The following is a 24454-nucleotide window of genomic DNA, read 5'->3' on the forward strand; positions in this document are numbered from 1 at the left end:
TATGAATTTGTATTAAGTTCTTAAATGTTTAATACGTATCCCTTCTGGCATCAGTTTAGAGTCTTTTGGGGGAAACTCTACTGTATCATTTATTTCATATTACTTATTAATGAAAATCAATTGTATAACAATAGAATATTTTTCCTTTATACTGAAATATTATTTTTTCATTTAAAATTTAGATCTGTATTATCCTAAATAAAAGAAATGATATTTTATTTACATATTGTCACTTGCACTCTAACATATCTGTTAAATTAGATTTTGAATAGTATGAAAATGGATAAGGATGTGAGAAAAATGTATGCACCAGTATTTGAAGTAAATATACGGTTGAGAATTCCTGCTGAGAGTGATTCTTCAGAAAGTTCTGAAGAGAGCTTACATGAATCTGACAAGTGCTCTGAAAAATCTGCGATGTATGAAGAAGAAATATCAGAAAATGAAGTCAATTTTGCCATTGAACACTCAAGTGAAGAATTGCTTCCAGTCACGAAACTGAAAAAATATAGTTCCAACCTTGAAATTCTTTCAGGTATGATTAATAAGATTATTAAAAGTGAAGAGAACTATCCTAACAGCTGGAGAATAACATGTGAGAGAAAATTTTAATAGTTTATGTATTTGTTAATAGGAAATATTGTGTGAAAAGCTCAAAGTGAGTATAAAGTTATAAATCATTTGTGGTGCATGTAAGAAATAACACCATTATAAACTTTATCTTATTGCATATATCATATCATTGAGGGACCTTGTGGACCCTCTTCGTCAGGGTGAGCAGCAACACCTTGGGTACATTTTATTTATATTACTCAATGAATTTATTACACTTATAGTTGTACAGTGATCATCACAGCCCAATTTTATAGCATTTCCATCCCAAACCCCCAGCGCATCCCCCCACCCCCCAGCCTATCTCCTTTGGAAACCGTAAGTGTTTCAAAGTCTGTGAGTCAGTATTTGTTCTGCAAAGAAGTTCATTGTGTCCTTTATTTAGATTCTGCATGTAAGTGATAGTATTTGATGTTGGTGTCTCATTGTCTGACTGACTTTGCTTAGCACGATAATTTCTGGGTCCGTCCATGTTGCTAAAATTGCCGTTATTTTGTTCCTTTTAATGGCTGAGTAAAATTCCATTGTGTATGTACCACATCTTCTTTATCCACTCCTCTGTCGATGGATATTTAGGTAGTTTCCATATCTTGCCTATTGCAAATAGTGCTGCAATGAACATTGGAGTACATGTGTCTTTTTTTGCTTTTTAGAGCCTCACCTGCAGCATATGGAAGTTGCCAAGCTAGGGGTCAAACTGGAGCTTCACCTGCCAGCCTATATCACAGCCATAGGAACGTGGAATCTGCTACCTATAGCACAGCTCACGCCAACGCCAGATCCTTAACCCACTGAGAGAAGCCAGGGATTGAACCTGTGTCCTCATGGATACTAGTCAGATTCCTTTCTGCTGAGCCACAATGGCAACTCCCTTGGATACATTTTTAAATGCAGACACTTGGACTTCTTAGACTTTCTTAATCAGAATCTGAAGTGTACTGTTTGAATACTGTCTTTAAAATAAACTTTCCAGTTTATTCTTAGGGTATTTAGAAAGCACTGACATGTATTACCTTGTCATTTAGCTGATATAAATATCAATTTTTAATTCTCTTTCTTTTAATGGGTTCTAATAGATGTAGACATCGCAACTGAGTTTGAGAAAAAGTACATGCATGATGGGTAAGTAGTGACATTTTTGAAATTACAGGTAACTGTATTTTATATGTTACTGCATTCTTCTTACATATGCTTTTATTACTTTCTCTTAGAGTTTTAGAATTCCCTACAACCCTCTTCATAAGTCCCAACAGATTGGAGTTTTCAGTAAAAATTCAAAATATGATAACTGATATAGAAAAATGTATAAGTAAGTATTTTTAAAGTTTAGTTAAATACCTTGTCTTCTTTGCAATATTTTCTTAAGTTTAGACATCCCAGGAAGATGTGGCAGATATTACAATGTATTAGGAAATCATAAATTCACACTCTTTGGAGTCAAGATGAATTTGGAATTATTTGAGGACATGTGAATTATAAACACAGCCATTGAGTGCATGTGTTGGGAATTAGGAAAACAGCCCAAGGTTTGAATTTTTCGAGAATGTACTACCGAATTATATCAGAGTTAGAATAAATGAGCAATATCTTCTATGTCATAGCATAACAGAAAGTGTTCCACCTTAAAATATTTAAAAAATTCTTTTCCAGCTATGTGATATAATCTTCAATTACATGGAAATTACTGGCTTGACCTAAATATCCCTTCTTTAAATCTTACAGAATTATAAAAAGTAAAACCCTTGGCAACTCCTTAAATACTGCCTCATTTGTAGTCACATCATGATAGTTTGCTGAGTTCAGAGGGCCCATTTTCCAGCCTAAACTGGTATCTAGTGCATTGTTTTATTTTTCTCTGCAAGCCTCAGGAATTCATTCATTATTTTGTGTGTGTGTGTGTGTGTGTGTGTGTTTGAAAACTTCATCCTTTATTTTGCTGTGAAAGGCTTTAATTTCATTTCATTGTTTAAAGTTTTATTGAAGTATAGTTGATTTACAATATTGTGATAATCTGTGCTGTACCAAAAAGTGATTCAGTTGTACATGTATACACACATACATTCTCTTTTAGATTCTTTTCCCACAGAGATTATCAAAGAAGATCGGGTAGAGTTCTCTGTGCTTTATAGTAGGTCCCCATTAATCAATCACTGAATATCCCTCAGCAAGCGTATGCCAGTCCTAAATCCCCAGTCCATTCCTCCCCCAAGTCCCCTAGTTTATGTTTTTTTTAAAAGTGTGTGAATCTCTTCTTGTTCTGCACATAAGTTCATTTGTATGCTTTTTTCAGATTCCACATATAAGTGATATCATATGTTTTTCTTTTGTTAACTTCACTTAGTGTGATAATCTCTAGGTCCATCCATGTTGCTGCGAATGGCATTATTTTATTCTTTTTTTCTGGTTGAGTAGTATTCTATTGTATATATGTACTACATCTTTTTTATACATTCCTCTGTCGATGGACATTTAGGTTGTTTCCATGTCCTGGCTATTGTAAATAGTGCTGCAGTGAACATTGGGGTGAATCTTTCTTTCCAAATTAGGGTTTTCTCCAGATAGATGCCCAGGAGTGATATTGATTAATCCATATGGTAGATCTGTTTTTAGTTTTTTGAAAAACCTCTATACTGTTTTCCATAGTTGAACCAATTGATAGTCCCACCAACAGTGTAAGAAGGTTTTCTTTTCTCTGCACCCTCTCTAATATTTATAGTTTGTAGACTTTTTCATGATGGCCACTGTGGCTGGTGTAAGGTGGTACCTTATAGCAGTTTTGATTTGCATTTCTCTAATAATTAGTGTTGAGCATTTTTTTCATGTGTTTTTTGGCCATCCGTATGTCTTCTTTGCAGAATGTCTCTTTAGATCTTCTGCCCATTTTTTGATTGGGTTTGTTTTTTTGATATTGAACTGCAGGAAGTGTTTGTATGTTTTGGAGATTAATCCCTTGTCCATTGCTTCCTTTGCAAATATTTTCTCCCATTCTGTGCATTATCTTTTTGTTTTGTTTATGGTTTCCTTTGCTGTACAAAAGTTTTTAAGTTTAATGAGGTCCCATTTGTTTTTTGTTTGTTTGTTTTTAGTTTCATCACTCTAGGAGGTTGATTAAGAAAGATATTACTTTGGTTTACGTCGGAGAGTGTTTGCCTATGTTTTCATCTAAGAGATTTAAAGTATCTGGTCTTATATTTAGGTCTTTAACCATTTTGAGTTTATTTTTGTGTGTGATGTTAGAGAGTAATCTAATTTCATTTTTTCACATGTAGCTGTCCTATTTTCCCAGCACCACTTATTGAAGAGACTGTCTTTTCTCCACTGTGTATTCTTGCCTCATTGTCATAGATTAGTTGAACATAGTTGTGTGGGTTCATTTCTTGGCTTTCTGTCCTATTTCACTGATCTATATTTCTGTTTTTGTGTGTGTGTGTATGTGTGTGCTAGAACCATACTGTTTTGATGACTGTGCCTTTGTAGTGTAGTCTGAAGTCAGGAAACTTGATTACTCCTGCTCCATTTTTCTTCCTCATGATTGCCTAGGCCATTTGGGGTCTTTTGTGTTTCCATACAAATTTTAAAAATTATTCTAGTTCTGTGAAAAATGCTAATGTTAGTTCAATAGGGATTGCACTGAATCTGCAGATTGCCTTGTGCAGTATAGTCATTTTGACATTATTGATTCTTCCAATCCAAGAGTATGATATAACTTTCTGTCTGTGTGTCATCATTGATTTCTTTCATCAGTGTCTCAGTTTTCAGAGTGCAGGGCTTTTGTCTCTTTAGGTAGGTTTATTCCTAGATATTTTATTCTTTTTGAAGTGATGGTAAATGGGACTGTTTCCCTAATTTCTCTTCCTGAACTTTCATTGTTACTATATAGGAATGCAATAGATTTCTGTGTATTAATTTTCTGTCCTACAGCTTTTCTAAATTCATGGATGAGTGCCAAGAATTTTCTGGTAGCATGTTCAGGATTTTCTGTGTCTGGTATCATCATCTACAAACAGTGATAGTTTTAACTTCTTCCTTTCCAATTTTATTCCTTTTCTTCTCTGATTGCCATGGCTGGGACTACCAAGACTATATTGAATAAAAGTGGTGAGAGTGGACACCATTGTCTTGTTTTTGATCTTAGTAGGAATTTGTTCGGCTTTTCACCACGGAGAATGATGTTAACTGTAGGTTTGTCATATATGGCCTTTATTATGAGGAAGTAGCTTCCCTCTCTGCCTACTTTCTGGAGGGTTTTTATTGGAAATTGGTGTTAGATTTTGTCAGAAGGTTTTCCTGCATCTATTGAGATGATAATATGGTTTTTATTCTACAACTTCTTAGACCTCTTGAGAGCAGTGACACTGAGCCATGTTCACTCCTGGGGAAGGGGCAGGGAGGGGTTGGTGCCTGGTTGCAGTTGTGGGCCTTCTGGGGGTGGCAGCAGTGGGCCTTGTGCCTCCCCAGGAAGGAAGGAGTAGTGACTGTTGCCCACCCATGAGACTCTCGGTGAAAGCAGTGGTCTGCGCCCGCTCTGGAGTCCAAGATGACCACAGTGGCTAGCACCTGCCACAGGAGCTCAGGCCATGTGTGGCCTGAGAGCCTGCACATGGAGAAAGAAGTACCTCTGGTGGTCCTAGCCCTCCCTTCTCTTGCCATCCAGCAATGGTGCTATGCCTCGCCTCTCTGTCGGGCCCAGGCTTCTTCCAGTCTCCCTCAATTATGATGCACTCCACCCTAGCTCCCTCAGGTTGTCTTCTCACAGCCAACCCCAGTCCTTTCCTCTGTCCTGACCACCAAAGCCCAAGCTTCAGTGTCCAGCCCCTGCCCACCTTACTGGTCAAGCCTCTGACTGGAGTTTTCTGGGTGGTACCATCTGACTTTGCATGTCTTTCTCTGGTTTGCCCTCTGCAAAAGGCTTGCTGCAGTCTCTGTCAAGGCTCCACATCTCCCCGTCCCAGCTGTTCTCTCTTCCAGTGAGGGGCCTTCCTGGTGTGCAGTGACTGCTCCTCTTTCACAGCTCCACCTAGGGGCGCTATCCCACCCCAATTCCTTTCTCCCTCTCTCTCTTGTCTTACCCAGTTACATGGAACTTTTCTTTCCCTTTTGGAAGTCTGAGCTCTTCTGACAGTGCTTAGTAGATTTTCTGTGAGAAATATTCCACATGTAGATGTATGTTTGATATATTTATTTGTCAGAGAAAGTGTACTCCACGTCCTGCTCCTCTGCCATCTGGCCCCACCCCTTCAAAAAGAAGCCATTTTAATAGGTGTGTGGTGATAACTCATTATGGTTTTAATTTGCATTTTTCTAATGACCAGTGAAGATGGTGTCTTGTAATCTTTGTATATTCACGATGGTATAATGCTTTTTACATAGAGATAAACTTGAAGTGCTTGTTAACTCAGTGACTTCTCACTTTTTCTTTTAAGTATGCCTTGCCCCACCACCGTGCAATACCTGTGAGTGATTCTTTTGTTTCCATGTAATATTAAGTCCATATTTTTACACCTGTCTTTAAATTCCATTTATCAGTATAGGATACTGTCTAGCCCTCAGAATAAATCAGCTTCAGATTTGAGTAATTGTAGATGTCATAAATAATTTTAAGGTGTTGCTTTCAATAAGACTTCTGAAAATACTGACCTTTGAATTATATATTTTAGCCAAAATTATTCCTCTTTGCCAAGACCCTCGCCTATCTAACTTTATCGATTTGGCTTTAATTACGGATTTACCTAATACGAGAAAAAGTGTAATAGACTATAAGAATCAAACCAGGTGGCCAGATTGTCAGATCCTTTTTGAAATGGATCCTACCTACCAAAATAAAGTAAGTTTAAAAACAGTTTTTCAAGAGTTCCTATCAATGCTCAGCTTGTTAAGAACCTGACACAGGACCCACGAGGGTGTGGATTCAGTCCCTGGCCTTGGAGTTCCCATTGTGGTGCAGTGGAAAGGAATCTGACTAGTATCCATGAGGATGTGGGTTCCATCCCTGGCCTCGCTCAGTGGGTTAGGAATCACAGCATTGGCATGAGCTGTGGTGCAGGTCGCAGATGTGGCTCAGATCCCACATTCCTGTGGCTGTGATATAGGCTGGCAGCTGTAGCTCTGATTCAGCCTGTAGCCCAGGAATTTCCATTTGTTGCAGGTGCGGCCACAAAAAGAAAAAAACAAACACACCAAAAAACCACAACAGTTTATCTGAAGAAATATTTGGTTTGAGGAGCAGAAACACACTAAAATTCTTACATGAAAGGGATTTATTAAAGAAAATAGCGTATTATAATTACTGGCAATTGGAAAATCATTACCAGCCTATCTCCTCATGTATATTTTGCCAACCTCCACCATACAAATGAGCTTTTTCTATTTTATGATTCCCTCATAATATTGACTTGCCAGTATGTTCATGTACCATGGCCCCAGCTTTTTCCATTGCCATCTAGGTGCTTTTTGTCCAAATTCACAAAATAATCTAGTTTTCTTAGCTTAGGTCAAGATTCTATCCTGCTCAAAGTACCTGTATCTTGGGGATGGGATAAAGTCCATGGTATATAGAACTGAGCTTTTCCAGGGCTATGCGTAGAGCATGTACCTAAAACAAGGTGTGACAAGCAAAGGAATAAATGATTGGTGTCTCTACTACGTGGCTCAAAATAGCACACTAACAGTAATTTAAATAGGCTAATAAGCCTTTACGTAAAAGTGAAATATAAAGAGGCATCTAAATTTCTTAAAGTGTTATATCTCCAGCATATTTAAGTATTTAGTAGAGGTTTTTAACAAAATTAGCTTCACATAAAACTGTTTAAAATATTTTAACAGAACCATTAGCATATTAAACCACACTGTTATCACTCTTAAAATGAAATTCTGACTTTTTAACATTCTTATTTACAGATTGTGAATCTCCTGACTATTATTGGAAGTTCAATGGGCCTAGTTAATGTTTACAGCTGCCAGTTTATAAAATATCGTACCATGGTAGAGAAGGCCAAAATAGCAAGTACCGAAATAGCATCTTTGGAAAAATTAAATTCAACACAGTTTAAAACTCTACTAGCTAAATTCAGAAACTATCTTAGGCAGGTTGTCAGTATGGCCATCGAGAAGCGCATTGGCATTTTCGACGTTTTGAGTTCTGATTATCAGTCACAATGCTTACCATATGTCGAGAACATCATACATATGATCCACAACCTCTTGAGATCTGTAATCGAAAAAAGGCATGAAAATCTATTGCAGGTAAATATTTTGAAAATTGCCATTGCATGAGAATCTTTTCTTAAAAATTTGTAACACTTTACAGAGGTAACATTGGTTTATAACATTATGTAAATTTCATGTCTGCAACATTATATTTTTGTTTCTCTATACACTGTAGCATGCTCATCACCAACAGTTTAGTTCTGTCCATCACCATACAGTTGACCTCCTCTCTTTCCTTTTCCTCTGGTAACCACTGCTCTGCTCTCTGTATCAATGGGTTTATTTTTATTAATTTGTTTATTACAATTTGTTGAAGTCATATGGTGTTGGTATTACTTATTCTGACTTACAGCACATAACATAAGATCTTCAAGGTCTATCCAGGTTGTCACACATGGTGAAACTTCATCTTTTTGTAGCCGAGTAGTATTCTATTGCACGTGTGTGTGTGTGTGTGTGTGTGTGTGTGTGTGTGTGTTGTGTTACATTCCTTCTATACCCATTTTATTGAGCATTTTTATTGTAAATAGATGGTGGATCTTGTCAAATGCTTTTTCTACATCTGTGGTCATCATTACCTTTTTTTGATTTTTAAAATTGAGATATAATTGATGTATGATATCTTGTTAGTTTCAAGTGTACAGCAAAGTGATTCATTTATGTATATACATATATAAAACTTCAGAATCTTTGCCGTCATAGATTATTGTACAATATTGAATATGGTTCCCCATGCTGTACAGCAAATCCTTTTTTGTTTATCTATTTTATAGATTAGTGGTGTGTATCTATTAATCTGACACTTACTATTCATTCCTCCCCCACCATTTCCCTTTTGGTAACCATAAGTTTGTATTTTATGTCTCTGAGTCTGTTTCATAAATATGTACATGTACATAATTTTTCGATTCCACATATAAGTGAATTGTATGAGCTGCTTGTATATTTTGGAAATTAAGCCCTTGCCAGTTGCATCATTTGCAGCTATTTTCTCCCAGTCCATAGATTGTCTTTTCATTTTGTTTGTGGTTTCCTCAGCTGTGCAAAATCTTAGATGTTTGATGAGGTCCCAATTGTTTATTTTAATTTTAATTTTTTTTTGTCTTAGAAGACTGATAAGAAAATAGTGCTGACTTTTGCCAGAGAATGTGTTGCCTATATTCTCTTCTAGGAGTCTTATGGTGTGATGTCTTTTTATTTGTCTTTAAGACATTTTGAGTTTATTTTCGTGTATGGTGGTAGGGAGTTTCTAATTTCATTAATTTACATGAAGCTATTCCCCTTTCCAACACCACTGGCTGAAGATGGTCTTTTCTCCATTGTATGTTCTTGCCTCCTTAGTCAAAGATTAATTTACTGAGGTGTGTGAGTTTCTGGCCTCTCTGTTCTGTTTCATGGATCCATATGTCTGTTTTTGTGCCAGTACCACACTATTTTGATGACTGTAGCTTCATAGTATTGCCTGATATCTGGGAGAGTTATGCCTCCAGCTTTGTTCTTTTTCCTCAGGATTGCTTTGGCAGTTCTGGGTCTTTTGTAGTTTCACACACATTTTTGGATTGTTCTAGTTCTATGAAAAATGTCATAGGTAGTTTGATAGGGATGGTATTAAACCTGTAGATTGCTTTGGGTAATATGACTATTTTAACAGTATTAATTCTTCTAATCCAAGAGCATGTGATATTTTTCCCATTTCTTTGAATCATCTTCAGTTTTTTTTATCAATGTTTTATAGTTCATCACATGTAGATCTTTTACTTTCTTGGTTAGGTTTATTCCTGGGTATTTTAATTTTTTGATGGAATTTTAAATGGTTGTTTTTTACTTTCTGGTATTTCATTGTTAATGAAAAGGAATGGTACAGATTTCTGTATGTTACCATTTATCCTGCTAACTTGCTGAAATCATAGTTTATGGTTTTTCTATATATAGTATCATGTCATGGAAATTTTACCTCTACCCTTCCAATTTGTATACCTTTTATTTCTTTTTCTTGTCTGATTGCTGTGGCTAGAACTTCTAATACTATGCTGAATAGAAGTGGTGAGAGTAGGCATCTTTGTCTTGTCCAAAATTTAGCAGGAAGGCTTTCATCTTTTCACTGTTGAGTATTATATCAGCTGTGGGTTTGTAATAAACTGTCTTTGTTATGTTGAGATATATTTACTCTGTATCCACTTTGTTGAGTTTTTCTCATGAATGGATGTTGAATTTTATCAAATGCCTTTTCCACATCTATTGGTTCTCTTGATTTTTCTATTGTTTTTTAAACTTTATTATTTCCTCTCTCTCCTTTATTATTTACCTCCTTCTGCTGAGTTTAGGTTTTGTTTTTTCTTTTTCTAATTTTTTTTAGGTGGTTGGTAGGTTGTTTAAGATTTTTCTTGTTTTTTGAGGAAAGCCTGTATCACTATGAATTTCCTTCATAGGAGTACTTTTATTGCGTCCCATAGATTTTGTAGTTATTTTTATTGTCTTTTGCCTAGACGTATTTTTAAAATTTCCTTTTTGATTTCCTCATTGATCCATTGGATTTTTTTTAGTAGCGTGTTATTTAGTCATCATATAATTGGTTTTTGCTCATTTATTTGTCTGTGAGTGAATTCTAGTTTCATGCTATTGTGGTCAGAAAATATGCTTGAAATAGTTTCTTCTTAAATTTGTCGAGGCATTTTTATGTCCTATTATGTGGCCTATTCTAGAGAACGTTCTGTATGTGCTTGGAAATAATATGTATTTTGAGTTGTTTTTGTTTTGGATGTAGGGTTTTGTCGTTTCAATTAAGGCTAACTATTCTATTGTATCATTTTTGGTTCTCTCTTGTCTTACTGGTTTTTCCTGTCTGGAATATCTGTCCACCAATGTCACTGGGGTGCTAAAGTCTCCTACTATTATTGGATTCCCATTAATTTCTTCCCTTATATCTGTTAGTATTCATTTATTTATTTAGGTGTTCCTGTATTGCATGCATATACATTAAGAAGTGTAATATCCTCTTATATTGATCCTTTTATCATTATATAGCATCCTTCTTTGTCTTTCTCTATTATCTTTGTTGTAATGACCATTTTGTCTCATGTGAGTATTTCTACCCCCAATTTCTAGTCATTTCCATTTGCATGAAATATTTTTTTCTATCCCCTCACTTTCAGTCTGTCTTCTGACCTAAAGTAGGTCTCTTGTAAACAGCATATTGTAGGCTCTTGCTTATTATCCAGTCTGCCATTCTATATCTTTTGATTGGAATATTTGGTCCATTGACATTTAAAGTAATTATTGATGATTTGCACTTATTGCCACCTTGATTTCCTCATGATTTTATACTTCTTCCTTGATCCTTTGTTCTTCTTTTTGTTTTTCCTTTTGTGATTTGATGGCTTTCTTCTGTAGTATGCTTGAGTTTCTTTCTTTTTGGTTTCTGTGAATCTGTTGTATGTTTTTGACTTGTAGTTATCCTGGTTTTGAAGTATGTTGACCTATAATTATATATACTTGCTTTAAACTAATAATTATATAAGCTCAGACATTCTAAAAGATTTACATTTTCTTACTTTGTTCCCCCACATTTTGTAATTTTATTTATTTATTTATTTATTTATTTGCTTTTTGTGGCTGCACCCGTGGCATATAGAGGTTCCCAGACTAGGGGTTGAATCGGAGCTACAGCTGCTGGCCTACACCACAGCTGACAGCAACACGGAATCCTTAACCCACTGAGTGAGGGCAGGGATCAAACCCTCAACCTCATGGTTCCTAGTAGGATTCGTTTCTGCTGTGCCACAATGGGAACTCCACACTTTTTGTAATTTTGATGTCATACTTTCTATCTTCATGTTTTTCTTTGTGCTGTTCATTGTACTTATAATCATTTTCACAAATGTATTTATTAGCTTTTTTGTGTAATAAGTGAATTTCAATTCTTTTGTTTTTGCCTTTCCTGTTGTGAATTTGTCTTTCCTATAGATGCTTGCTTCTTCTCTATTTATAGAAGGCTCTTCTTTATTTCTTTTAGAAGAGGTTAGGTATCAATGTATTCTTTTCATTTTTGCTTGTCTGAGAGATTATATATATCATGCTTTTTGTTACAAATGACAATTTTGCTATGTAGAGTATGCTTGGTTGCAGATTTTTCCCTTTCAGGACTTTGACTATATCTTGCCACTCCCTTCTGGTCCCCTGTAAAATTTCTACAGATAAATCAGCTGATAGCCTTATGGGGATTCCCTTGTTTGTGACTTGTTTTTCTCTTGCCATTTTTTAGAATCTTGTCTTTAACTTTTGCCATTTTATTTGCACGTCTTAGTGTGAGTCTATATGGGTTCATCTTGTTTGGGACTCTCTAGACTTTCTGTACTTAGATATCTGTTTCCTTCTGTAGGTTTGTAAAGTTATCAGCCATACTTTCTTCAAATACATTTTCATCTCCTTCTTGCACTCTTTTTCTTATGGAGCCCCCATTATACATACCTAGGCCCTTTTTTTTCTCTTATATATTACAGGTGTTGCTTTCATTTTTTTATTTTGTCTTTCTGTCTGCTCTTCTAACTGGGTGATTTTCATTATTGTGTCTTCCAGATCACTTATTCTTTCTTCTGCATTATTTAGTATGCTATTCATTGCCTTTAGCTTGGGTTTTATCTTGGCAATTGAGTTGTCTAATTTTGATTGGCTTCTCTGTATAGTTTTTTAGTTCCTTGTTACAGTGATTTGCATTTCTGTCAGTAGTCTTTCTTAAATCAGTTAGCATTTTTATTACCACCTTTTTGAATTCAGTAGACTCTAGAAGTCAGTTTCTCTGCTCTTTCAGGGGATTTCTCTTGTTTTAGTTGGAAGTAGTTCCTTTGCTTTTACATTTTACTTATATTTCTTTGACACGTGTATTTAGGAAAAACGTAATCTACTATGGTCTTGAAGGCGTGTTTTTAGGTGAGAGTGTCCTTGTGTAGACTCTGTGAGTCCAATATTTTTGCAGAACTGTTTTTGGTAGGTGGATACATGTCACATCTCACCTTTTGGGCAGGGTCTCTTGCTCTGTGCTTGTCATAGCCCTATCAGTGGTAGGGTCTACTCTCTAGTTGTTGGAATAGAAGCACCAAGAGCTGATATTAAGCTGTCTTGCACAGTCTCCCAATGCCTACCATATACAACCTCCTAAAATCTGCCAAATTCATGTTCCTGTGGGAGTGCTGACAGTTAGCCAGCAGTTTTTGTTGAGTAAGAGATCTTCTGCCAGCTTTCAGTTGGTTTTCTCTGAGACTTATCCCAGATGTAGATGTATTTTTGATGTAGGGGGAGCTGAGCTCCACATTTTCTACTCTGCCATCTTGTTCTCCTCTGAGATCATTATTTTATCTTTTTTTGTTAATGTGATGTATCATGTTGATTTTCAGATGTTGAACCATCCTGCATCCCTGAAATAAATCCAACTTGATCATGGTGTATGATCATTTTAATATATTGATGTAAGAAGTTATCTTGTATTTTGTAGAGGATTTTCACATTTATGTTCTTCAGAGATATTGGCCTATAATTTTGGCTTTTTGTGTGTTGTTGACTTTGGTATCAGGATAATGTTGTCCCCATAAAATAAAGTGTTCTCCCTTCTTCAGTTTTTGGAAAGAGTTTGAGAAGAATAAGCATGAATCTTTGGATGTTTAGTAGAATTCACCTGTGATGCTGACAGGTCCTGGACTTGTGTTTTTGGGGGAGGTATTTGATTACTATTTCAATCTCTTTTGCAGTTATTGGTCTATTGAGGTTTTCTATTTTTCATGATTCAGTTTGGCAAGGTTATATGATTCTAATAATTTGTCCATTTCTTCTATGTTGTTCAATTTGTTCTTATATAGCTGTTCATAATGTTCTCTTATAAACCTTTGTATTTCTGTGGTGTCCATTGTAATTTTTCCTCATTCGTTTCTGATTTTATTTATCTGAGCCTTCTCTTTTTTTTCTTAGTGACTAGAGTTGCAGATTTATCTTTTTTTTTTTCTTCTTATCTTTTCAAAGAACCGGCTCTTAGCCTCATTGATCTTTTCTACTGTCTCTTTCTTCTCTATTTCATTTATTTCTGTTCTGATCTACATAATTTGCTTCCTTCTGCTGACTTTGAGTTTTGGGTTTTTTTCCTAGTTCCTTTAGATATAAGGCTAGATTGTTTTGGGGGGATTTTGTGTGTGTGTGTGTGTGTGCGTGTGCATGTGTGTGTCTTGAGGTAGACTTGTATTGCTATAAGCTTTCCTTCTAGTATTGAATTTGCTGCATGCCATAGATTTTGGTACGTTGTATTTTTGTTTATTTCCAGGTATTTTCAAATGTCTCCTTTGATTTATTTTTTGACTCAGTAGTTGTTCAGTATCATGTTTAATTTCCACATATTTGTGATTTTCCCAACTTTCTTCTTGTAGTTGATTTCTAGTATCAGAAATGATACTTGATATGATTTCAATCTTCTTAAATTAATTGATATTTATATTCTGTCCCAGAACATGATTTATCTTTGAAAATGATCCATTTGCACTTGAAAATAAAGTATATTTTGCTGCATTTGGATGGAATATTCTCTATAAATCTATCAGAGCCATCTGTTTATCTTTCATATAAGGCTACTGTATCTTTGTTGACTTTCTATCCAGATGATCTATCCGTTGATGTAACTGACATGTTAAAGTCCACTACTATTACTGTGTTTCTGTCAATTCCTCCTTTAAATTTGTCATTAATTGCTATTATAGCTACATATATATTAATAACAGGTATGTCTTTTTGATGACTTGTCCCTTTACCAGTACTGAGTGTCCATCTTTGTCTTTCATTACAATTTTTGGCTTTAAGTTTATTTTTCTGATTTGAGTATGGCCACATTCACTTTCTTTTGGCTGCCATATCCTTGGAGTATCACTTTCTATCCCTTCACTTCGAGTCTGTGTTTGGTCTTTAGAGCTAAGATGAGTCTCCTGGAGTTAGCAAGCAGTTGGATCTTAGTTCTTCAACCCAGCCAGCCACTCTGTGTCTATTGATTGGTGAATTAAATCAGTTAACTTTTAGGCTGATTATTGATAAAAGTGAGGAATTAGTACTGCCATTTTGTGTAACATTTCCTGGTTGCTCCATATCTCCATTGTTTTCCTTGTGTTTCTGCCTGCCATTTTTGGTTGGTTTTCTGTGATACTTTTCTCAGTTTCCTTTTTTGTATGTGTTTCATGTCTCTGCTTTAGATTTGTGTTTTATGATTACCTTGATGTTTGTATAAAGCATCTCATAAATAAAATAGTCCTTTTTCTGCTGATAGCATCTTATCTTCATTTGCCTGTATGTATTTTACACTTTTCCTCTTCCCCTTTTGTGTTTATGTTGTCTCAAGTTGTCCCTTTTTATTTTTGGAGTTTACTGCTGAATTGAAAAAGCTGTAGTTATTTTTACTGCTTTTTTCTCTTTAAACTTTATGCTACAATTTAGTAATTAACAACTTATTCTGAGTAGAGTTGCAGTTTTGTGATTGTCTGTCTATTTACCTATTTAGTTTTGTGTACTTTTGCCTTTTTGTTTCAGATAAATGAGCTCCTTTGGGTATTTCTTGAAAGGCAAGTTCAGTGGTGATGAACTCCTTTAGCTCTTGTTTTTCTGAGAAAGGCTTTACTTCTTCTTCATATATGAAGGATAATTTTGCTGGATAGAGTATTCTTGGTTGACAGTTTTTAATTTCTCAACATTTTGAGTATATTATTCCACTCTCTCCCAGCCCGTAGATTTTCTGTGAGGAATTTGCTGATAGGACAATGGAGATTTCTTTGTAGGTTACCATCTTATTTTCCCTGGGTGCCTTTAAATTTCTTTCTTGGTAATTGACTTTTTGAATTTTAATATATCATGGAGAAAGTCCTTTTGCACTGAAGTAATTAGATGTTCTCATAATTTCATGGACTTGTATATCCAGTTTCTTCTCCAGGTTTGGAATGTTCTCAGCTATTATTTTTTCAAATAGAATCTCTGTTCCCTTCTCTCTTCTCCTTCTGGAATACCTATTATTCTTATGTTTCCCTTCCTTCTTAGCACAATGTTTTTATTTCTTTTACCTGGGCTGCTTTAAACAAATTTGAAAATGAGTACTTTTCACTTTCCACTACCTCTAATGGAGGCGTCACCAGTGCCTTCATGTTTGCTTCTGTTTCTGGGGGCACTAGTGCCTTGCTATTTCAGGTGTTACTTCTGTTGGTGTTACTACCTGGGACATAAGGATGGCAAGTGCCTTCATCATTTCTGGGGTTACTTGGTTTTCAGGCTCCACTGCTGAGGGGAAAAGAGATAGATGGAAGGAAATCAAGGTCATGGACACCTCTGCCAGGCCCATGGTTTTTAGATTTTCAGGTGCAGTCACTGTAGGAGGGAGACTTGAGTTGAGTTTCCATTTGAAGGGATGGGGGTCATAGGCGTCAGTGCCGCTGTTTCCCTGATCTCTTGCCTGAATGTGCCACTGAAGCTGAGAGGCTGGATCTTGTACCCCACCTCTCCTACTGCCAGTAGGTTTTCTGGGGTTGTGGGTTTAGCTACCGTGGCCAGGGGCTAGGATTACAGGCACCACTTCCACTGTTCTCCCATTATGCCTCCTCTATATGCCCAGTTTATCTACATTTAGGTGTACAGATGTGTGCAATTCTCTGGCATTCTGGTGTGTTGGGCAGAGGAACCTTTGTGAGTTGTGGATGTTTTACTAGTTTTGGATTAAAGGGGAGAGACAAAGAGAGCATCCTAAAGCTGCCATGATGCTGATTTTACTCTGCATGAGAATCTTTAAGATTAGTAGATCATAATTTTAAAACATGTACTTGGAAAACGTACATGATATATATTATCTTCAGAAAAACCCTGAATTTATTACATTTGTTAGGTCTTTGATCCCATGTCACTTCCTCAAAGAAACCTCTGACCACCTTGTCTAAAATAGTACTTCCTACCACTTTCTGCCTCCTTTCCCTGTTGGCAACCTTTGCAAGATTCTAAACAGGGAAATGACATGACGAAATTTTCATTTTTGTAAGAACCACTCTAACTACAGGGTAAAGAAGGGATTAAAGTGGGACAATACAGGATTAAAAAAACTGTTTCTGTAATCTTGGGGGAGGTGATGATAGCTTGGACTAGGGAAGTAACAATAATAGAGTATGAGAAGTATATGGATTTGAAATATATTTAAGAGATGGAATCAATAGGATTTAGTGATTGAGTGTAAGAAAAAGAGAAAGGCGGGTATCAGTGATGCTTTCAGGTTTTTGGGTTAGTCAGCAGAGTGGGCAGTGATGCAGTTCACTGGGAGAGGGAACATATTGCTTGTTAAATTGTGTCATAGTTGAGAAGATATACTCAGGTAAATGTGTCTGAATATTGGCTCAGTGTCTAGACTGCAAACATATATTAAATGGCTAGCATATACCTGGTCAATGAAATCATCAAAGTGAATGAGAATTCCTTTGTTTATATGTGTGATAAGAATATAAAAGGACCTACAATAGAAACCTGAGGGATATCAGGGGATTGTTCAACATATTGGGGATTGTTCAAGGAAAAGAAGTGTGCAAAGTATACTAAGAAAGAGCAGCCAAAGATAAGGAAAAGCAAGAGAGTATTTTAAGAAGGAGGAAATATTTACTAGTTTTTAATGCTACAAATGGTTTAAGAAAGGATTGAAAAGCATGTATTAGATGAAAGGCACTATGTTCTATATGTAATGAAAGATACATTATTTTTAGATCCACAGCAGTCCTGTAACAGAAAAATCACTATTTCATTTAGGATTGCATTACCCAGCATGGAGTAGAAAACTCAAAAGACATTTATGAAACAAAAGTATTGTCTAATGCAAAAAGAAGTTTGGGTGTTGGTATCTCAGGGCTGGTACAGTGCCACCTCCAGCTGCAAATGGATCTGCTGAGATGGCACATTTTAAACTCCTAATCTTTGGTATAGAAGACGACAAGAAAAAGATCAGACGGGCTGGATTTTGAATTAGTCAGCTTAAAATATCTGCCATAGCCCATCCCTTTGGTTACTTATACACTTCTTCCCATGTGCTGAGTTTTAGGGGATCTAATAAATATTACCACTCTTATTTGAGTGAGTGCTGAACCAACTGAGAAGACCGTAGATTAAGGCAAAAGAGATTAAAAATATCTCATTTACTAATAAAGTGGATCTTGTAATATATAATTTATATTTGTTTTAAATTAACTTTCTCAAAACTGAAGCCCAGAATTAGAGACTTAACCCACTCAACATTGATTGCCCTAAAAAATTACCAATATCCTGGCTACAGTGAGCCCCTCTTGCTGTAAGACAGTGAATGGAGAGGGACACATACTATTCATGGACAAATTGACTTTTGAAAGAAAGGGCCTAGGCCATGCCTTCCCAGTTTCTCCTTCTAAACTCATCAGTCATGGAAGTCATTTCACTTTCCCTGGGAAACAGTGTGGGGTGAAAGAGGCACAAGGAGAGTTAGGCTAGTGGAGCTCCTCCTCATGGAAAGAGCCATGGAAATAGCCATCAGAAGTAAAGAATAAATATTGCCCCACTCATACCATACAGACTTTAAAAAAGGTAGAAGGCCTTCACCTCCTTTCTAAAGAAGACAAATCAGTTTCTCTATAGCATTCAAAAAAAAAATAGTTCATTTCCTAAGAATAAAGCTGAGCTAAAGGCATGGAATAGCAGAATTAATAATGCAGAAGAAAGAATACCTGATCTAGAAGATAGGATAATGAAAATTAACCAAGCAAAACAGGAGAAGCTAAATGGAAAAAAGTGAAAACAAGATAACAGACCTATGAGATAATATAAAGCCTGCCAATCTACAAATAATAGGGATTCCAGAAGGAGAAAAAAGAGAAAGGAGGATTGAAAACCTATTTCAAGAAATTATGGCTGAAAACTTCCAAAACCTAAAGAAGTCAAGATATCCAAATACAGAAAGCACAGAAGGTCCCAAACAAGATAAACGCAAACAGACATACACCAAGACATATTATAATAGAAATAGCAAAAGTTAGAAGATTATAAAAGCAGCAAGATAAAAAAAAAAAAAGTTCATTACAAGGGAACCCACCATAAGGCTATTCTCTGATTTCTCTATAGAAATGCTGTGGGTTGGAAAGGAATGGCAAAATACATTCAAAATCTTGAAAGGGAAAGATCTGCAACCTAGAATACTTTCGGGGGATTATCATTTCAAATAGGAGAAATAAAGAATTTCCCAGACAAGCAGAAACTAAAAGAAAACAGCAATATTAAACTTATCCTAAACTACTGAAGGGTTTTTTTTAAGTAGATAAGAAGCAAGAACATGTAGGAAGGAAGAAATCAGAGTGGGAAAGGAAATAAATTAACCAGTATACAGATTAAAAAAAAAAACTATTTGTGAAAGCATGTTAAACACAAGGAGCAGCAAAAGGATAAAAATGTAAAAAAGGACATCAAAATCATAAAATGTGGGGAAGGAGAGTAAGAAAATGTATATGCTTTTTTTTTTTTTTTTAAAGAATGTATCTGAGCCTATGTGACTACCAGTCTAAAGCAAACAGATAGAGAAAAGGGTTAACATACTTGAAATACAGGGCAACCACCAATCAAAAACATAAAATAGATTCATAAAAACCAAAAAGGAGAGGACACAACCATAAAATAGAAGGAAATCATCTAACCACAAAAGAAAAATAAACAGACAAAGGAGAAGCACAGAATCAACCAAAATAGAAAGTTTAAAATGGCAGTAAATACATATTTATTAATAATTACCTTAAATGTCAGTGGACTGATGCTCCAATCAAAAGACATAGAGTGGCAGACTGGATTAAAAACAAACAAACAAAAAACCCAAGCGCCTATAGTATCCTGCCTACAAGAGTCTCACCTTAGGGCAAAGGACACAAATTGAAAGTGAGGGGACTGGAAAAGATATTTCATGCCAATGACAGAAAAGCCAGAGTCACTTTAAAACAAAGACCACAAAGAAAAATTAAAAAGGGCAGTATTTAATGATAAAAGGATAAATACAGTAAGAAGATTTTATACTTGTCAACATATATGAAACAAATACAGGAGCACCCAGATTCGTGGAACAAATAATAACAGACACAAAGGGAGAAATTGATGGGAATAGAATAATAGTAGGAGACTTTAACATCTCATGCACATTAATGGACAGATCTTCTATATAGAAACTCAGTAAGACAACAGAAATCCTAAATGATACAATGGAAAAGTTAGACTTAACTGATATTTTCAGAACATTACATACAACAAAACAAGGATATACTTTATTTTCAAGTGCACAAGGAACAGTCTCTGAGATTGACCACATACTAGGGCAAAAACGAACCTCAGCAGATTTAAGAGTATAGAAATTATTTCAAGCATCTTCTCAAGCTATAACATCATGAAACAAGAAATCAACCACAGGAAAAGAAATGAGGAAAAAATGACTACATGGAGACTAGACAACATGCTACTAAAAAACCAGTGGCTCTACAAGGAAATCAGATAGGAAATTAAATACCTTGAGACAAATGACAGTGAAAACACAACCATACAAATACTATGGGGATGTAGCAAAAGCAGTTCTTAGAAGTTTATGGCAATACAGACCTTCCTAGGAAAACAAGAAAATGTCAAACAACCTAGCACCTAAAACAATGAGAAAAAGAAACAAAATGTAAAAGCAGAAGGAAAGAAATAATGAAGATCAAAGAGGAAATAAATAAAAGAGACTTAAAAAATAGAATAGAAATTTCAGTAGAAATTTCAATTGAAAAATCATTAAAGCCAAGACCTCTTTCTTTGAAAGGGCTAAAAAACTGACAAACCTCTGGCCAGGCTCACCAAGAAGAAACGAGAGAGAATGCAAATAAAATAAGAAATGAAATAGGATAAATCTCAACTGATACTGCGGAAGTACAAAAATTCATGCAAGAATACTATGAACAGTTATATGCCAACAAATTTGACAACCTAAAAGAAATTAACAACTTTCTAGAAACATACAGCCCACCAAAACTGTATCAAGAAGAAATAGATCATTTGAAGATACTGATCTCTAGAAATGAAATTTCATATGTAATAAAAAAAAAAGCACTCCCTACAAACAAAAGTGCAGGACCAGATGACTTCACAGGCAAATTCTACCAAACATACAAAGAACTACCCATCCTTCTTAAACTCTTCCAAAAGATTGAAGAAGGAACACTCCCGAAGATATTCTATCAAGCCACTATCCCCTAATGCCCAAGCCATACAAAGATACTACATAAAAAGAAAATTATAGGCTAATATCTTTGTGAATATAGATGCGAAAACTCTCTCAACAAAATTTCACTCAACCAAATTCAACAACACATAAAAAAGACCGTCCACCACAACCAAGTGGGATTCGTCCCAAGTTCATAAGGATGGTTCAGCCTATACAAATCAACATCATACACCACATTAACAAAAGAAAAGAAAAAAAAGAGAATCTAGCCCTACACCTACACACACACACACACACACACACACACACACACACACACACTATGATCATCTCAATAGATGCAGAAAAATCATTTGGCAAAATCAAACATCCATTCATGTTAAAAACTCTTACTAGACTAGATACAGCCAGCATTGCATCCCTCTGTGAAAACTGGCTTCTTATAAAGGTAAATTTTCACTTAATGTTTGACACAGCAATCCCATTCTACATTATTTACCTACATAAATGAAAACAAGTAAGTCCAAACAAAGACTTGTACCCAAATAGTCATAGAAGCTTTACTCATAGGGCCAAAACCCAGAAGAAAAATCCAGATGTCTTGAGAGGTGAATAGATAAGAATAAAACGGCGTCTTGCATTGGAACTAGGCAGTAAAAGGGATGAACTCCTGCTAACATGCAGCAGCTTGGATGAACCTCCAATATGTGCTGAGCAAAAGAAGCCAGACACAAAGGAGTGCCTAGCGTAGGATTTCAAATGTATGAATAAATACAAATTTAATCTATAGTGACAAGAAGCAAATAGGTAGTTCTCTGAGGCCAAAGATAGGAGATTGTTTTGGTATAGGGCCCAAGAAATCTTTTAGGGCAATGGACGTTTTCCACATTTTGATTACAAACATAATTACACAGGTGGAGAAATGTGTTACAACTCATGTACAATTAACATTTTTCTATTTTCTGTTTAAATAATTTAAATAACATTTTTCTATTAAAAAATCCTGCCTCTTCTATTTACTATTTGAAAGGCGAAATTAATAAGCTCATCTTCTCTGTACTTCAGCTGTAAATGGGCAATAATATTAGTAACTAATAATGTTAGTAACTAGTGGCTGCGAGAATTAAATAACTGATTGTAAAGCTCTTCCACACTTTCTGGCACAGAGTGAACATATGTGAGTTATTATGAACCAAATTTCCACAGTTTTAAGAATTACGGGTTTTAGTTCCAGAATTATGAGTTGTTTCTGAGCTATGTGTTTTTTAGGAACCTGTGTGAATGTTCCATTTATTCATCTTTCTGGCTGATGCATGCCTCAGGTATGATTTTATTTCCTAGGCTTTCAGTAACTTCCCTTTTTATGGTTAAGGAAATTCTCTTATTGGATAAGCGTTCTGAATTCGCTAAGTGGTTTTGAAATCATAAAATTATCAAATGCTTATTCTGCATCTATTGAGATAATCATGCAGCTGTTTTACTTTAATCTTTTAATATGGGTAATTACATTAATTCATTTTCTAAGGTTAATCTTATATCCAAATCAATAGATTTAACTTGCAGCATGCACATGCACATAGATGCACATTATTTTTAAAGATTTTTTTGCATTTATCCTTGTAAGTGAAATTGGGTCTATGATTTTCTTTTCTTTTTTACTATCCCTATCTGGTTTTGATATGAATGTAGTACTAGTGACAAAAAGGAGGTTTGGGTATGTATCATCTTTTCCTACTCTATGCCAGAAAAGCAGGAATCATCTGTTTCCTTTGCAATATCAATCTGTGCTTTTAAATTGGGGTGTGTGGTTGGATAATACGAGAAAAAAGAATCTGTACATGTATGTTTAACTGGGTCACCATGCTGTACAGTAGAAAATTGACAGAACACTGTAAACCAGATATAATGAAAAAAATCATTATATATAAAAAGAAAAAAAGATAGTTGTGTTTACTAAGTATTTTGTTTTGATCATTTTTTTTTGTCTTTTTTGTTGTTGTTGTTGTCGTTGCTATTTCTTGGGCCGCTCCCGCGGTATATGGAGGTTCCCAGGCTAGGGGTTGAATCGGAGCTGTAGCCACCGGCCCACGCCAGAGCCACAGCAACGCAGGATCCGAGCCGCGTCTGCAACCTACACCACAGCTCACGGCAACGCCGGATCGTTAACCCGCTGAGCAAGGGCAGGGACCGAACCCGCCACCTTATGGTTCCTAGTCAGATTTGTTAACCACTGTGCCACGACGGGAACTCCTGTTTTGATCATTTTTAATCAAATTTGGCATGCACCATTATAAGCCCATTACTAAATTATTTTGTTTGATCCTCAAAACTGCAATGACACCAAGTTTATTAAAGTAAAGCTGGAGTTCCCACTGTGGCACAGTGAGATCCAAGTGTCTCTGCAGCAGCAGGGATGCAGGTTCAGTCCCCGGCCTGGGAACTTATACCATGGTGCCGCCAAAAAGGGAAAACAAATAAATAAAGTAAAGCTACGTGGGCTCACACAGTAAATAGTAAATCTGGGAGTTCGGATTCAAACCCAAGCCTCTCTGACTTTAAAGCCTGTTCATATTGACCCCGTGATAAAAACGTGTAAGCAAAAGCATGTTCACAGATGTGCATGTACACATATGTACACACACACCACAGTAAGATTTCTGAGAGGCTAACAGCGCTTATCTCAGTATAATGGAATAATATGTATTTTCAATTTTATAAACTTTTTGTATTGCAGTTTTTGTGTGAGCATCTCTTTTATAATCAAATAAAATATTTGAAAAATAAGAGACACAGGCAGTTGATTCAAGGATGTGAGCTTGAAAAGTAAACTGATACTAATTCCAAAATTATGAGCACTCATTAAGGGGCCTTGGGACATGAAGGAAAATATGATAAAATTGTAATTTAAATATAGAAGTACAGCCATTTTTGAAAATTTCATGGAGTGATATGTGCATACTTACAAAATGTGTGGATGTTTGACACATGCTTAATGATTGCATATACTTAGATTGGATACAAACAGGATTGGGAATCAGATTTTGGTTTGAATCATAGCTCTGTAGGCTCACTAAATTTCAGATCTTAGGCAAATCAATCCCTCTGAGACTCTTCCTCTTGTGTAGACTAGAGAAAATAATGCTCATTTAGCAAAAATGCTATCAGAACAAAGTGAGATCATGTATATAAAGAACATAGCACATAAATGCTCAAAAAATGGAAGCAGCTATTATATACTGTTCACATTTCAGTCATACCTTGTTACTATTACTATATGTATTTCTTAGGAACAAATGTATTCATAATAGTCCTTCTTTTATGTCTTAGTAGCATTTAGTTTATGTGCAAGGTAATTGAAGTTTCTTCTGTTAATAGAAAGGATTTGATCATGTTAATACC

The 24454-nt window shown here is 35.6% G+C and overlaps 1 protein-coding gene across 1 annotated transcript in view; it reads left to right on the forward strand.

The window, feature by feature from the left end:
- DNAH14 (dynein axonemal heavy chain 14) overlaps nucleotides 1-24454 on the forward strand; it is a 319091-nt gene that overhangs the window by 80473 nt on the left and 214164 nt on the right. Inside the window, 5 exon segments of the mRNA XM_047754627.1 lie at nucleotides 262-535; nucleotides 1689-1734; nucleotides 1824-1921; nucleotides 6270-6436; nucleotides 7510-7854. Coding sequence (XP_047610583.1) covers nucleotides 262-535; nucleotides 1689-1734; nucleotides 1824-1921; nucleotides 6270-6436; nucleotides 7510-7854 — 930 coding nt within the window.

Source organism: Phacochoerus africanus, chromosome 12 (assembly GCF_016906955.1).
Source record: "Phacochoerus africanus isolate WHEZ1 chromosome 12, ROS_Pafr_v1, whole genome shotgun sequence".
NCBI lineage: Eukaryota > Metazoa > Chordata > Mammalia > Artiodactyla > Suidae > Phacochoerus > Phacochoerus africanus.